This window comes from Balaenoptera musculus, chromosome 6, assembly GCF_009873245.2.
Source record: "Balaenoptera musculus isolate JJ_BM4_2016_0621 chromosome 6, mBalMus1.pri.v3, whole genome shotgun sequence".
NCBI lineage: Eukaryota > Metazoa > Chordata > Mammalia > Artiodactyla > Balaenopteridae > Balaenoptera > Balaenoptera musculus.
Genome location: NC_045790.1, coordinates 27,928,250 through 27,944,664, shown reverse-complemented (window position 1 = coordinate 27,944,664; position 16,415 = coordinate 27,928,250). Strand labels below are relative to the sequence as shown.

General features: G+C 40.8%; 1 protein-coding gene across 1 annotated transcript in view; it reads left to right on the top strand.

Annotated features, from left to right (window-relative positions):
• HABP4 (hyaluronan binding protein 4) overlaps nucleotides 1–12,852 on the top strand; it is a 35,196-nt gene extending 22,344 nt beyond the window's left edge. The window contains exons 6-8 of the mRNA XM_036856510.1: nucleotides 6,208–6,379; nucleotides 9,450–9,635; nucleotides 11,435–12,852. Of these exons, the coding sequence (XP_036712405.1) occupies nucleotides 6,208–6,379; nucleotides 9,450–9,635; nucleotides 11,435–11,491 (415 nt within the window). The 3' untranslated portion in view covers nucleotides 11,492–12,852. The remainder of the gene's footprint in view (nucleotides 1–6,207; nucleotides 6,380–9,449; nucleotides 9,636–11,434) is intronic.
• The last annotated feature ends 3,563 nt before the right edge of the window (nucleotides 12,853–16,415 follow it).

The window sequence follows — 16,415 nt, the reverse complement described above, 5'->3', positions numbered from 1 at the left end:
AGAAATATACTTGCATTAGTCCTTCCTGGAACTGAGAATTAGTTATATCTCTTCCTGTTGAATATCCAGTCTTTGCTAAAACGGCAGTAAAAACTACATTCAGAGCTGATTCAAATGGGAAATGGAATCTGCCTTACAGAACTGTCACAGAATGTGTTTTGTTTGTTTAGAGTGTGTTTTTTATAATTATTTTTGGTCAATAGGCAATGAAGTTAAGGAGCCTGTCCTTGGTGATTTTATACTGCTCCCAAAATGGCTTGTTGAAATAGCAGGTGATAAAGGAGAATGCATGGGGGCATCTGTAAGAACACCTCTGAATGAGGCACATCTGAGTGAAGGGTGTCAGGCTGATCACTTTCATGGATGGAATCACTTGTGGCAGATGCTCTATTCTGAACTGCACTATTTGCTTTATTTTGAGTGTCTGTGTCGCTTCAGGGCTGCATTTCTTACATGCCTTCTACTTTTTCTAGTTGTTTATGTTTAGATATATTTTTTAAGACAAACAAGCAAACAAAAAGTACTTTTGTGGTCTTAACACAAAATCTGTTCTTATTGAACTTTTTGGAATTTATTAACTTCTATTAGGTTATCTTAGTTATGAAAGAATCCTCAAATTCATAGCATCCGGTTCCACAGATTTCTTAATTCTATCACAAGTAGGCTACAGAAACCCTCATGATTCCTTAATATTTCTTTATTTTTAGCTCTTTTTGTTAAAAGTTATAGAAAAAATGTATATAAAATAAGAATAGTATATTGAAACTCCAAGTAAGTTATTCAGCTAAACTCTTAGCAAATCATGGTCATTCTTGTTTCATATATTTCTCTACCCACTTCCTCTACCTCCAGGATATATTATATATTATCCTAAAATGTTTCAGAATGTTATATCTAAAAGACCTCCTTTAAAAAAACCATAACTGGAATATCATTATCCCATCTAAAACTTTTTAACAATTCCTTAATATCATTAAATATCTAGGCAGTTTGTCAGTTTCCCTGATTATCTCAAAATCCTTTTTTAAAACAACTTATTTGTTTGAATTAATATTGAAATATACATTTTAATTTCTGTTTCTTACATCTCTTTTAAAAACAGCTTTATTGAGATACAATCCAAATCCAATAAACAGCACATATTTAGAAGGTACAGTTTTACAAGTTTGAAATCCATAAACAATCAAAATAATGAGCACATCTATCAACCCAAAAAGTTTCCTTGTGTCCCTTTGTAATCCCTCCATCCCACCCCTTTCCCCCAGGCAACCAGTGATCTACTTTTTTGTCATTAAAGATTAGTTTGCAATTGCTATAATTTTATATAAATGGAAGCATACAGCATGTATTCTTTTTGTATTCTTTTTTTGTCTATATTCTTTCAATGAGCACGAATATTTTAAGATTCATCCAGGTTGTTGAATGTATCAGTAGTTCCTTCCTATTTATTGTTGAGCAATATTCCATTGTACAGATAGACCACTATTTGTTTATCCATCTGCCTGATGATCATCATTTGGGTTGTTTCCAGTTTTTGCTATTATAAAGCTACTATGAACATTTCTGTGTGTGCCTTTCTGTAGATATACATTTTCATTTCTCCTGAGTGAAATGGCAGGTATTTATGTAACTTTTTTAGAAACTGCCAAACTCATTTTCGAAGTGGTTGTTCCAGTTTTTATAATTTTTAGGCATTAGAATAGGTGTATATCTCATTGTGGTTTTAATTTGCATTTTCCTAATGACTAATGATGTTAAGCCTCTTTTCACGGGTTATTTGCCATCTGTATGTCTTCTTTAATAGTCTGTTGAAATCATTTGCTCATTTTATAATTGGTTTGTTTTCTTATTACTGAGTTCTGAGAGTTCTTCATATATTCTGGATTCAAGTCCTCTATCAGATACATGATTTGCGAATATTTTCTCCAGATCTGTGGCCTGATTTTTTATTCTCTTGACAGTGTCATTTTTTTTTTTAAATGATGACCACCCATTTTCTTTTCTTTTTTTTTTTTTTATATTTATTTATTTATTTTGGCTGTGCCAGGTCTTAGTTGTGGCACATGGGATCTTCATTGCAGCATGTGGGATCTTTAGTTGCAGCCTGCGGGCTTCTTAGTTGCAGCTTGCATGCTGGATCTAGTTCCCCGACCAGGGGTCAAACCCATGCCCCCTCCATTGGGAGCGTGGAGTCTTACCCCCTGGACCACCCAGGAAGTCCCCTCTTGACAGTGTCTTTTGAAGAGCAGAAGTTTTTAATTTTGAAGAAGTTCAATTTATCAGTTCTTTCATTGATCATGATTTTGGTATGAAATCTTTTCCTAACCTAATACCACAAATGTTTTCTCCTATAAGTTTTATAATTTGGGGTTTTATATTTAGGTCTGTGATCCATTTTTAAAAATTAACATTTGGTCCATTTTGAGTTGACTTTTATATACAATGTGAGGTATGGATAGATGTTCCCTCCTTTTTTTTGCATATGCATATCTAGTTTTTCCAGCATATTGAAAAGCATTATTTGAAAATCAATCACCCATGTATGTGTGGGCCTATTTCTCTACAGTCTGTTCCATTGGTCTGCCAATATCAAACTATCTGGATTACCCTTAAGTCGCTTTTAATCTATGTGTCTTCTCTTTTTTTTTTCCCTTGCAATTTATTTGTTGAAAAAGCTGGGTCATTTGTCCAAATAGTTTCTCAGAGTCAGAATTGTATTGATTGCATCCCTGTAAGCAGTGGTGTGCTGGTAAATATTTAACATCTGGTTCTCTGGGATGAAAAAGCCTGGATCTATTGCACTTGCTAGTTTCTGTGGTGTAAATATTGCTACCATGGCTGATTTAAAACTACCAAAGCAACATCATTGAACACAGAGTGGGGAAAAGATGTGCAGTAGTACATCGTTGTGTAGTATTTCCACTCTACACATAAAATAGAGATAAACAACTTCAAGTGCATAGGAAAAGGCAAAATGTAGTGAAATAATTAGGGAACAATGAGTTGTGAGGATTTATTACCTTTGTTTTAACATTGTTAATTATGCATTTCTATAATTTAATTTTTAACAACTGTATTTCACAGCCAACTCGGCAAAATTCCTGAAAATTTAACAATTGGCTGTTATGACTTGGTGCAAGCCAGTCCCAGCATGGCATTATAGAGTAGTCCAACATGTTTCTCTGTTCTTCATATTTTTTTAAAAATTTCCTGAATTTTAATAATGAGAGGCAGAGGTTTGATTAAATTCAGGTTCAACTTTTTGGCAAGATTGTTTCGTAGGTTATGGAAGGCTGCTGATTGTCATTGCCTTTATCCATTAATTCATTAGGGCTGCAAATTAGTGATAGTCTAATTCTATCATTCTTTCTTCAGTTAAGTAGCTGGGATGATCTGTAAAGAAAAGCTTACCTAGAACTAGTTGATTACACTGAGTGTAAGTTTGTTTAGGAAATGAAGGATGCATAAAAGGCATGTTTTACTTTTAATTTACTCATTTTCAGAATAATGAGCTGGTTCCCTCATATCCTTCAAAGGTGCCAGTGACTTTTTTTAAGTGTCATTGTGAACTTAGAGATTTAAACATATCTGATGTGTTTCAATCCACTGAGTTTTTATGCTTATTGGTGCTTAAACTGATCCATTTTTTGACTGAAGGGAGCCTCTTCAAGTTGATTCTTGATCCTTTTGACACACATTCAGTGGTCTTTGATAGCTTCCTTGCTTTCTGGTAAGACATGTTTCAGACTCATCATCTATACTTCACCCCTCATACTGAGTCATTTTTCCAGGGAGCCAGAGTCCTTTAATAGAATATGGTATTTAGAACCATATGATATCACTTATATGTGGAATCTAAAATATGACATAAATAAACTTATCTACGAAACAGAAACAGACTCACAGACATAGAGAACAGACTTGCGGTTGCCAAGGGGGAGTGGGTGTTGGGGAAGGATGGATTGGGAGTTTGGGATTAGCAGATACAAACTATTTTACATAGAACGGATAAACAACAAGGTCCTACTGTTGTATAGCACAGGGAACTCTACTCAATATCCTGTAATAAACCATAATGGAAAAGAAAATGAAAAAGAATGTATATCTATGTATAACTGAATCACTTTGCTGTACAGTATAAATCAACTGTACTTCAATAAAATAAATTAAAAAAATATATAATATGGTATTTAGAGACCATAGTCTAGGCACTAGGGTTACTTACTGCTACTAGGTTCTTAACTGTTTCTAGGACATTTAAGTGAACAGAGCCGAGGAATACACACACACACACACACACACACACACACACACACACACACATACATTTTTAAGCTAAAATATATTATGAGTTCATTCAATATTTCCATTTGAAATTTAGGAGTACAAAACTTTTAGCTAAACTTTCTTAAGTTTGTTTCTCTTTTTCTTCCATGCTGAAAATCCCAGTTGTCAATAACATCATACTATTACTCATTTGCTGCACACACGACAGTAACAAATAACATTACCAACACTACCTCCAATAATATGATTATTAAAAAGTTATATACAGAGAGATGAATAATTATAAATTTGGATTTAAAGGCACTTTAAATAGCTTTTTTCTGATGCTTTTATCACCAACTTGATAAACAATTAGGCTAATTTGATTAATTTTGCTTCCAAATTTAGAGATTGAATTTTAATTTAAATCTGTTTTATAATTATGTAAAATATTTAAATGTTTCCAAAGTATAATCTGTTAAAACATGATATTTTCCAAATAGCTGCTATCCCTGTTCTTTCCCTGGTTTATATTATGATTTTTTTTTTTAAAACCTATATGTATATATATTTGTATGTCTCCTTATTTCTTAGGTGAATGGTAACATACATACCACCTTGCTTTTTCATCAGTATATCCAGGAGGTGCTCCATAGCAATTTATGTATTTCTCATTCCTTTTTAGCTGCTTAATATTCATGTTTGATATCCATAATTTTTCCACCAAATTCCTCTCCAGATGATTTTGGGTTGTTTCCAGTATTTGGCATTACAAAATTTACTGTCTTTTTATATTTTTGCCAATGTATGTTTGGGATATGTTTTAATGTTAGTATTTTTCCAACATTTTATTATGAAAAATTTCAAACACAGCAAAGTTTAAAGAATTTTACAGTGAACACCTATACCCACCACCTAAACTGATATAAAATTTATTTATTGTGAAATGTACAAAAATAAGTGTACATTCATTGTTTTGACAAATGCACATTTTTTAGTTGCATCATTTATTTTTTTGAGTTATGAGTCCTTTATGTATTCTAGATCTAAGTCTCTTATTAGATATATATATGATTTGCAAATATTTTCTCCCATTCTATGAGTTGTCTTTTCACTTTCTTGATGGTGTCCTTTTGCAGCACAAAAATTTTCAATTTTGGTGATGTCCAGTTTATTTACTTTTTCTTTTGTTGCTTGTGCTTTTGATGTCATATGTAAGAAACCATTGCTTAATCCAAGGTTTATGCCTCTGTTTTCTTCTAAGAGTTTTATACTTTTAGCTCTTACATTTATGGTGTGAGAAGTCCAACTTAATTCAAAGGAGAAAGAACAGTCTTTTCAACAAACGGGCCTGGGAAAACTAAATATCCAAGTGCAAAAGAATGGTCTTTGGCACACTGATCAAAAAAAATTAATTGCTCATAAATGTGAGGACTTATTTCTGGACTCTGAATTCTATTCCATTGTTCTATATGTCTGTCTTCTGTTTTAAGAATTCATGAATTTAAGGAGGATATTTACAAAAGTATGTATTTGTGACCCATTGTTTATAACCTCTGTTCATGGTTTCCTTATATGTGTTTTGTCTCAGTTGCTTCTCCCATTTGTTTCTATAATTACCTATCTCATTTTGTGTGTAATGTCATAGGGGAAGGGAGTGCCTGGTGGTGAAGTGTAATATTGTCATTGAGATGGTGATGCTCCCATTTTTCAAAGACTGCTTTGAACACAGACAGGAAGTACCTTCAGTTGGCAATGGTGGCATAAAATGATGAAAATAAAATAAGGAAGCTTATGGTTCAAAGATTTTCTTACCTTATTTAAATTTAAGATACAGAACCATGAAAGTACGTTAAACTAATGGTTATGACTTTCTCTTTGAGAAAGTAGACATTTCAGACCTATCAAGAAATTATTCTTTATGATTATACTTCTTTATAGAGTTCCTGAGTTGGAGGTAGAAGAAGAAACTCAAGTTCAAGAGATGACCCTAGATGAGTGGAAAAATCTTCAAGAACAGACCAGACCAAAGCCTGAATTTAACATCCGGAAACCTGAGTCCACTGTCCCTTCCAAAGCAGTGGTGATACACAAGTCTAAATATAGAGATGATGTAAGCATGACGTTTTGTATCTAGAGGTAATCTTCACTGTTACCTTATTGGAAAGGAAATGGGCTTTTCCACTTCTATTTTAAAAATGGAACATTAGTAGTTGACATTCTAGTTTCAACCTAAGAGTAATCAGAGATTATGTGTGCCTAATTTTACTGTATTTTTATTGTTTATTAAGAAAAAAAATTGAAAAAGAATTGACCCATTAATACTTAATCCAAAGCAGTTATAGTGACAGTGCACTTTCTGCTCCCTCCAGAACTGTGCAAAGACTGTGCACATGCTGTATGTTTTAGTTGCATTTCAATTTTGTGTCAGAAGAGAGGTACAGAATGTTTCCTGAATCCATTTCAGAGGATAACTACTCTGCATTTTCGTGATTAGATTACCTTCAGTTCTAATTCTTTTTTTTTTTTAAGTTTAAGTATAGTTGATTTACAATATTTTGTTAGTTTCAGGTGTATAGCAAAGTGATTCAGTGTTTTTTTTTTTCACAGTTCTAATTCTTAATAAGAGCATTTAGTTGGAACTAGTTGATCATTTTTAACTGGTCAGGGTTGGGTGAAGCCTTTTTTGTGTTATTGCAGCAGCTTTGCTCCCTCTGCAGAAACTCACCAGAGGAGCCCTGAAGCACCTGGCAGCACAGTCAGGCACTGCTGCTGTGGCCAGCTATCCTGCTGGAACTGCTTGTGCGTTCCTCTGTCTTTTGTGGTCCTGATTTTACAAGGTTTATGTTCAGCTCTTCATTGGCGGCTTCAGCTTTGAAAATATCTTCCAGCAGATATTGATAAGGCTGGTCAGAGAGTTATTTAATCACATTCTGTTTAAAGCTGCTGGACTTAAGGAAGGGTACACTGAAGCATTCTAATTTTAAAATTTAGAGTTTGTATCATTCAGTCACAGCTATTTATTTTGATACCAGTCTCTGTGTCGATGATGGTAGTGAGCACCCTTCCGGTCTGCTGGATATTCATTGATTTTCCATTTGAAACTCAGAGGTTTTGTACTATGTAGATTTGTCTGTGTTCCCATTTACACTTTGGTTAGTTATATTCTTTGAATGAATAGTTTCCCTAGGGGGTCATTTATGATACAGGATCCCCTCCTAACTCCTGTTTCAGTCAGTCCAAGCTCTTGGAGTCTAATAAGTTTTTAGCTGTTCCACTAGAAATGGCTTTTTGTACACATACGAGTGAGGCCTTTTTACAAGTCCATCAGCTAGTTGGGTTGTGTTTTTTTTCCTATCCATTTTCTTCTTTTTTGTTCTGGGGCACTGTAAACAAAGCTTTGCCTAAAACAATTGTGCTGTCAGGATTTGAAATGTGCAGCTGACATGTTAGGTGAAAATAGAAGCTGCTCTTCCTTAATCCACACCAGATTCATCCTCCCTGGCTCCAGAGAGAGGTCTCCTGGAATCTTTGAAGCAACTGTGTTAGCTGCTGAGTCATCCAGCTTAGTCTCAGTAAAGCACACATCTTTGGTACTTATTAATCTTATGGCATTGACGATTTTAGCCAGGAATTTTTCTTAAAGCAACAGAAGCCAAATCACTAGTCCTGGAAGTGATTGGTGTCACTTAGTTTGTTCTGAGTACCCTAAGAGACAAAAGCACTAGAATAACACCTCTTGTTTGCATGGAGCGCTGTTCTTTGCAAAGTTCAGACCAAACAGTAGCCTATGAAGAGAGCTGGGACCTTAAAGCACCTTGGCCTGAATATTCGCTCACTCTGCTTCCATTGCAAGCTGTCCCTTCTTACTGGGAAGGCCGCCGTGTCTCTGCTGAGGCACACTGACAGCCAATTGTTTTCTAAACCAGGCCGTAGTTATCATTTTGCCTCTTAGATTTGTTGTGTTTATCTTGTTGCCAGAGTGCCATTGTTCCTGAATTGTTCTTTCCTTCATCTTTTTAGCTTTGAGAGCCCATCTATCTAAGGCCTTTGCTTTATTTTAATCTGAAACTTTGAAGGGGACACAAGTGTTAAACGTGAAACCTGAAATGAACATATGGCCAAAAGGGATTGATGTGCTCAGGGAAATTTGATTCCATTTGCTGGACAAGCTGTAGGGATGTTTAACCTTACAGCACTTCGGAGATTCTCATCTACTATCACTGGCTTATTTTCTGTAGGTTTATATTTTACTTAAAAGTGAGAGTTGTTCTTTGTTTCATTCATTGTTAAGAATTGAAGCCAAATCAAATTTGAAGGAGATTTATTTAATACAGTGTTCTTTTAACAAGAGGTAGAACTTATTTGACCTCTTACAATAAAATGTACTTTCTCAAAGAAGTTGAACTAGAGCAGTTCTTCAAAAGCAGCTTGAGTTCTTTATGCAGCCTTGGTAGCAACCCTCAGATAAATCGTACTGTTGTTCTACCCTTTCCATATATTTTGAGTCAGAGTTGTTTATTGTATATCATCCAGTTTTTAACATATGGTATTTGTATAGCCAGCACCCATGTTGAAAGAAGTTTCTCCAACAAGCTCTATTCTAGGAAGGTGATTTTCCTTATTTATCGAAGTAGCATTTGTGAAGAAGTAAAACAAAAGGCAGAAACTAAAAGTTTTCAATCTCAGCAAAATACACTTAGATATAAAACATTTAAATGATTACTGTTAGTCCTGTCAAATCTTACATCTTAACCTACTAAACTGATAGAAATTTGGTCTCACTTGAAGTAACGGTAAGGTCAAAAATGTTTGAATTAAGACTGTGAGACACTACTGTATATAAAATGGACAACCTTGTAGCACATGGAACTCTGTTTGATACTCTGTGATGACCCATATGGGAACAGAGTCTAAAAAATGGTGGATATATGTATATGTATAGCTGACTGACTTTGCTGTTACAGCAGAAACTAACACAGCATTGTAAGTCAACTGTAGTCCAGTTCAGAAGAAAGGACTGTGAGTATGAGAACGTGTGGCTGCAAAAATGTGCAGAACCCACCTGGCTGGAAGCGGAGCAGCAGCATCACCTTTCTCTGTCCAGAGAAGCCCGGCCCAGTGAGTGTCCATGGAGACAGCCGTGTGTATGTCCTGTGTTTGATGCTGTAACTGTGTTTCAGTTGGTAAAGGATGACTACGAGGATGATGCCCACGTTTTCCGGAAAGCGGCCAATGACATCACATCCCAGCTGGAGATTAATTTTGGTAACCTCCCCCGTCCTGGGCGTGGAGCCAGAGGTGGCACCCGGGGAGGCCGGGGAAGGATCAGAAGGGCAGAAAACTATGGACCCAGAGCAGAAGTGGTGGTAAGTGTTTATATTCTAAACCCTGGATGGTTTTCTGAAGTGAGAGGATGAAGATGCCCTGGGCCTACATAGTCTAATTTTGGAAGATCATCAGGTTCTGCCTCATCTAGATAGAGGAGGTTCTTCCCCCTCTGTCTAGTGTGGGTCTGATGTTGGAGTGTTTGGAGCGGTCATGTCAGCATGATGGACATCAGTTGGATACAGACCATTGTGTAGCCCTGGCCTCCAGGGTCTCCAGGGAAGTCCGATGTCTGCCATGAATGCACGTTCAGAGCTGGAGAAAAATTCACACATCTGCATCAGATAAGATCCCCAGGCTTGGGATTGAATTAGATCAACTGATGGTGGCTTGCCATGGTCTGATCATCTGCCCTGTGCCCTGATGCTTTCAGGGTAGACAAAATCCTTCCTACAGCTTCAAGGCCACCTTTTCGCTTCAAACCATTCTTCCCCACTCTTCAGCCAACACTGCTCTACTTCTAGAACAGACAAGCATGTTCCTTACCCCACGGGGCCTTTGCACCTGCTGGCCCTTCTCCCACCCCTTTGCCTGTTTACCTAGAATAGATCCTCCAACCTCCCTTCCTCAGAGGAGTCTTCCAGACCAGGTCAGAGTCCTTATTTTCTTTGAAGCACCATCTGCATTTGTAATTGTATTCTCGCTGGTGCAGTTGTTGATCAGTGTCTGCTGTCTCCAGGGGACATGATGGTTTCCCCAGTGCCTAGCACAATGTAAGCTGCAGTAGGTGCTTTGTAAATGTTTTTTGAACAAATACCTGTTTAGTGGGAGCTGGGCACAGGGCCCGGTGGCCAGCACAGGCCGCCGCGCAGTCCTTGTGACGGTGGAGCAGGAGCAGCCCCTTCTCTGTGGCTGGTCTTGGAAATGTTCCTTTTGCTGCCTGATTCCCTTACTCCAGGGAGCAGCCCCTGGGAGGAGAAACTAGTTTGTTATACTTAAACAAGAGCAAAAATACAACAGTGTTTTTTTCTGGGTACATTTGAGGCCATGTTGGAAAAAGGAACTATTCTGGGAATAGAAAATATACATCCACTCCTTTCCAATAGCAGAGCTCTGCCACCGCGGCACTTCGTGTGCAGTGTGGTGATCTGGTGCCTCGAACCTGCTGCCCACCTGGGCTCTTCCAGCTCCTAACAGCCTTCACAGTCGCATTGTTTCGGGATCCTGTTCCTTTTGCTCATTCATTGAGGCTTATCTCTGGGAGAACCTTCTCTTCTAGAAAACATTACTTGACTGTGATGTGTACTTTGCCACCAAATTGCATTGGATTCCCTGACTGTGGGCCCCCATTCCCAGGCCATCTGTTACTGAAGTTACCAGTATATTTCTCCCCCCAACTTTGTGAGCTCCCCGAGGGCAGGACTGTCTTTAATCATCCTTATATCTCCATGTAGCAAACATTCCATCATATTTATTGGATGAAGGAAGCTCCAGATACAAAAAGGGTCACTCAGTAAGGATCTGTGGGAGGGAGGGCCGGGGGTGGCCAGCCATTCTGCAACAGGGATGGGAGCGGGTCAGAGGAGGGAGAGGCACCCTTCCATGTCCCCTCTTCGGGGTCTGTGCAGTACTTGGCTGCAGCTCAGAGCAGGGCCTCACTTAGGGTGACCCTGCCACTCTTCTCTTCCCACTGGGACCCTCTCTCCCTCAATGTTTGGGCCGCTACCCCTACCCCATTAGCTCCTCCCCTGAGGGAGAGTGGGCACCATGTTTCACATAGCTCTGCACCCAAGTGGGAATGGGTGAAGTGACAGTTGGTTTCAAAACTTTTCTTTTTCAGACACAAGACGTTGCTCCAAACCCAGATGACCCTGAAGATTTTCCTGCTCTGGCTTGAGAGAGCCCTATTTCCCTGGCAACTTAAAACAGCACTGGCATACCTATAAAGAGACTTTTCTTGCTGTGGGGAAAAGAGTCAGACTCTAAGAACAATAGATGTTGCTTTTTCCCATGTAGTTTGAATTCATTGCACTTTTTTGGCCTGGGGGTGGTGTGGGAATAGGGATTTCTCCAGATGCTAGAGAGCAGCAGTTCTGGTCAGGGGTTAGTCTGGCACTTTCCCAAGAAGGTGGAGAATGGTGATTATTTTTTTATTTAAGGAATTCCAAATGTAGTTCAGAAATAATGTTTAAAATATGTACATAGAGATTGTATTGAATCTTCCACAAAAGCATGGAGAGTAAAGCAAGTTGTAAAATAGAATCTATTGAGACTACTTAGTAAGTTGTATAGATACCGGAAGGCTACGTCCTTCGGTATTAAAGGAAATATATATAACTTGGACCATTAATTTAAAGCGGTCACAGCCTAGTTTTCCGAGACCAAGAAATTAAAATACAGTTGTATTTACTATTTACTTGTAAATGTTATATTCTCCTGGAATTTTTTGGTTTTCATTTAACCAATAATTTTAAGTAGCTATCGTGCAGTCACTGGTTACCACTCTGTGGCAGAGAATTAGGGAAAGTATTGATTTTTTCATGGTGATCTAAACTACCTCGTGGTTTCTGCGTGTATGTACACACACATACACACACATGCTTAGTATAAATGTGCATATTTAGTGTTTGGGTGGTTTTTAGGATGAGTATTAAGTAAATGATTTTTAAAATAATGTTATTTAACCCACCAATCAAATAAAAAGGGGTTCAGGCAAGAGTATTGCAACTTAACACCACATGCTTTTCTCCCTCAGAGCTAGTGTCAGAATTCAACACCTGTGACAAAGGCCCTCTGTCCCTGTCCTGGGCAAGACTTACAAATAACTAATATTTATTGAACACCTATGTTTAGTTTTTCTCACTTGGCCCTTGCACCAGTTCGAGTTCCTATTTCTTGCCTTTGGAGAATTTTGGGGTTAGGGGCTTCCTCAGAGGTTCAATAACTCCCTGAGTCCCACCCTAACCAGCAGGGCTGAGACCTGGAGGCCCATGTTCTCTCAGCCCAGCTGCCTGCAGGGTGGTGCCCAGGGTGGCAGCCGGGGCAGAGGCAGCTGTAACAGCCGCTGGAAGCTGGGGTGACACTCTTCCCACTTTACTGAAGAAACTGGGTAACATTTGCTGGTTGTCACACAGTTAATATGCTTATGTGGGAATCTGAACCTTGGTCTCAGGATCTGTGCTTTTTTTTGCCTTGCTATACTAAGATGGCAGTTCTGAACTTGAACCCAAGTGTAAATAAAGGTTGGTATTCCCTCCTTTGTGTATAGAGAGCTGAATCCTTTTGGTGACACCCAGGTCAAGAGAGAAGAATGTGGGAAAAGGCCACAGTGGAAAGAGTCATTTCATATTTTGTTGAATAATCAGCACTGAACCCTTGGCCACGTTAAGCCAGTTAAGGACCTTCCCTGTGGTTGACAGCCTACTTTTGGATTCTTGTTATTAATCTGAGTACTAAGGTAGTCATTTTATTCCCTCTCCCCGGAAAAGACACAGTGAACGTGAGTACCTGACCTGAGAAGTCTTGTGAGAGTGAATGTCATGTTCAGCCATGATAACCCGCTGGTGCAGCGTGAAGATGTGTCACTACTCATCAGGCTTGAGCTGTCACATTAAGTCATTTTGCCTTGCCCTGGCTTTGAAGATTGGCAAAACAGAGATCCTTCTCAAGAAAATTCCCTTTAGTGTTGTGAATAACAATTGAAAAGCCCATTGTGCTGGATTTAATGTATTTGCAAACACTGCATCCTTCCCAAACACATTGAGGATTCCCGTACCACGGAGCAGTCTCGGGTCTTGTGGTCAGAAACTAAGTTTGGGGGAATAGGGGACGGTTTCTGAGCCTGCTCGAGGTCTTCATTTGCTCACCAGGACTACCTCTTGCCAATTTGGTGGGGCAGATGAATGTCAGGCTTTTGTCATGTGGTTGTCCACAGTCCGGCCCCAGAGAAGACAGAGCAGAAGCAAAGGGCAGGGGAAATCCATGATGTGCTGTAGGGAAACTCAGGAGGCAGGATTGTGTATTCGGACCTATATACAAGGCAGAGCCTTCCACATGACAGTGCCTTGCGAGACTCCTTTGAGGTGCTTGGGTGTAGACGTGTTGTTGTGAGGCAGGACACGTTTCTGGCTGGTAACCTTAATACTAAGCAAATTAACCCCATTAAAGAAAACTTGTGAGCCTAACAGACTCTCTTGGAAAGTGGGAGGTCAAGCATGTATTTTTTTTTTAATTAATTAATTTATTTATTTATGGCTGTGTTGGGTCTTCGTTTCTGTGCGAGGGCTTTCTCTAGTTGTGGCAAGCGGGGGCCACTCTTCATCGCGGTGCGTGGACCTCCCACTCTCGCGGCCTCTCTTGTTGCAGAGCACAGGATCCAGACGCGCAGGCTCAGTAATTGTGGCTCACGGGCCCAGTTGCTCCGTGGCATGTGGGATCTCCCCAGACCAGGGCTCGAACCCGTGTCTCCTGCATTAGCAGGCAGATTCTCAACCACTGCGCCACCAGGGAAGCCCATCAAGCATGTTTGAATTCCAAGGGCAGGTGTGCCAGCCCCAAGCCTGACTTGGATCCCTTCTGATACGGGCGCTCACTGCCGGGGCTCCTGAAGCTGAGCTGGTCCCAGGACCTGCAGAGGGGGCAGCCTCATCAATAGGAGGAGGTGTGACCCCTGACAGGTTTTGGTACCTTGCTTCGACTGGATGAAAACCTAAGTCACACAGCTGACAGGGTCTGGGAAGAGGCAGACTCACTGCGGAAGCTGCTCCTGGCTGGGAACCTTGCAATGGATGGTTTGAACGCCTGGCCAGGCTACTTTGAAAAGTACATCCTTAGCCTAATGTTACTGATAAGCATTTGACATTTTCATCCCATGCAAGGCAGCCTCCTCAGAACCAGAGAAGCCGCAGCAAGTACCCCGTTTTCTAGTGCTGGTCTCTAGTTGAGGTCCTTTCCTTCTCTCTTCCTTCGCTCCTCCATGCCAGCCCAGGGCATAGGTGTTTCACAGGTGAAGGCATTGTTTCTCCTTTGGAACCACACCATGTGTGGTGTTGGCAAGGCCTATGGAGCAGCAGGACCCGGGTCTCAGAAGCTGGGAAAGGCCAGCCCTCAAAGTAAAAACAACTGCCATCTTCTAAGCTATTCAGGAGACAGCTACGCTGCCCTCCCTCTCAGCAGAGCATGACCCAGCAGGACAAGCAGGGTTTCACTTTGAGAAAAAATCTGCCCACTTTCCTTTCATGGCTGCTGCTGCTGCCATCCTCAGCCTCCATGGGTATCACACTCTGTGAACACCTTCCAGGGTCCCGCCCTCCTCACCGCCACATGCTCCCGACATCGGCCTGAAGTCAGGTACTTGGGTTGCCGGCACCACTGCCGACAACGTGTCCCAAGTGTAAGGCTCTGCCTGGCTCTCTCTATTTATGTAGTAAGGAGAATGAGGAAGGAAAAAAGCAGAAAATAAAGAAACCTTTATTGTAAAATACAACACGGATAAAAGTGCAAAAACTTTTTTGTAACCACCACCTAAGTCAAGGAGCCAACTCCCCCAGAAGCCTGTCCATGCGACCATGCCCATCACAGCCTCCCCTCCTTCTGAAAGGAGCCACTCTCCTGACTTAGAGGAAGCACTGCCCAAGGACGCACCCCTAACAATACGGTTCTGCCCTTTACCTGAATGTCCTTTAAGTCTGAAGGATCCCCCTCCACCCTTTTTGCAGAACCTGGGTAACTGGAAGAAACAAGCATTTCTTGAGTAACTGCTGTGTGCTGTCTTGTAATTGTCTCATCACTTTTCAGTCAGGGAACAGGAAGGGACATCCGTCTTCCTTGCTCCCTAGCTAGTATTTGGGCAGGGATGGGGTGAGAAGATGAAGCAGAAAGAAGATTCGGTCCCCAAGCTGTGTTCTTTCTACACACTTCTGAAATTTCCAGTTAATTGATTAGTCCCTCTGGCAAAGCTGCTAAGAGAGAGACAGGGAAAGGCCAGAGGACACATGTACTTCTGTGGGGGCCCGAAGGACCACATGGGGCTGTGTGCTGCCGTGCTTAGCCACTCCCTGCGGTGAGGTGGTGCTCAGGGCAATGCCACACTGTGACACGTTCTCCTGAAAACATTTGAAGTGCTCTTAGAAAGCTTTATTAGGTCTCCTGCACAGGTGGAGATGCCAAGACTTGAGAGGCCACGAGACTAGGTTCAAGGCTGCCGGCAAGGCGCTGGTGGAGACAGGAGCAGAAGCTTGGCTCTCCCAGGGGCCTCATGGAGCCTGAGGTCCGAAGCACTCCAGGGGCCTCCGCTGGCCCAGGCGGCCTCTGCCCATCTCCTGCTGCTCTGGGAAAGCCTTTTCCTTGGCCATAGGTTTCCCATGACTCCAAGGCAATAGGACTTTCCCCAACCAAACCACAAAGGTTCTCTAACCCATCACAGCTTTACCACGGGCAAAATTGGCCCCATAGTGTGGGGAGAGCACCAGCTGCCTTGTTTCTTTGCAAAATGTGGCCCCATTTCAGAAGACTGACGTGGGAGCACAGTCATTTATAAGTTGAGAAACGCCTGTCATGAGAATGGAGTGGCATCAACTTACACATAAGTAAGTCCCTCAGGGGGCTCTGAGAGTTCTCAAATGTTCTCAGAAAACAGGAAAACTATTTTCTTGAGAACAGCCACCCTGCCAGAGGCATCGAGGATACCTCCAGAGAGGTGTGCACTGCCCAGCCCCAGGGGACCTCACTCACCTTGATGAACCACCCGCATAACTGTGCTGGTGGCTCTGGTCTGCACTTCACCCACCCGCTCAGATAGGAGCAGCATTAGAGCAACAGGG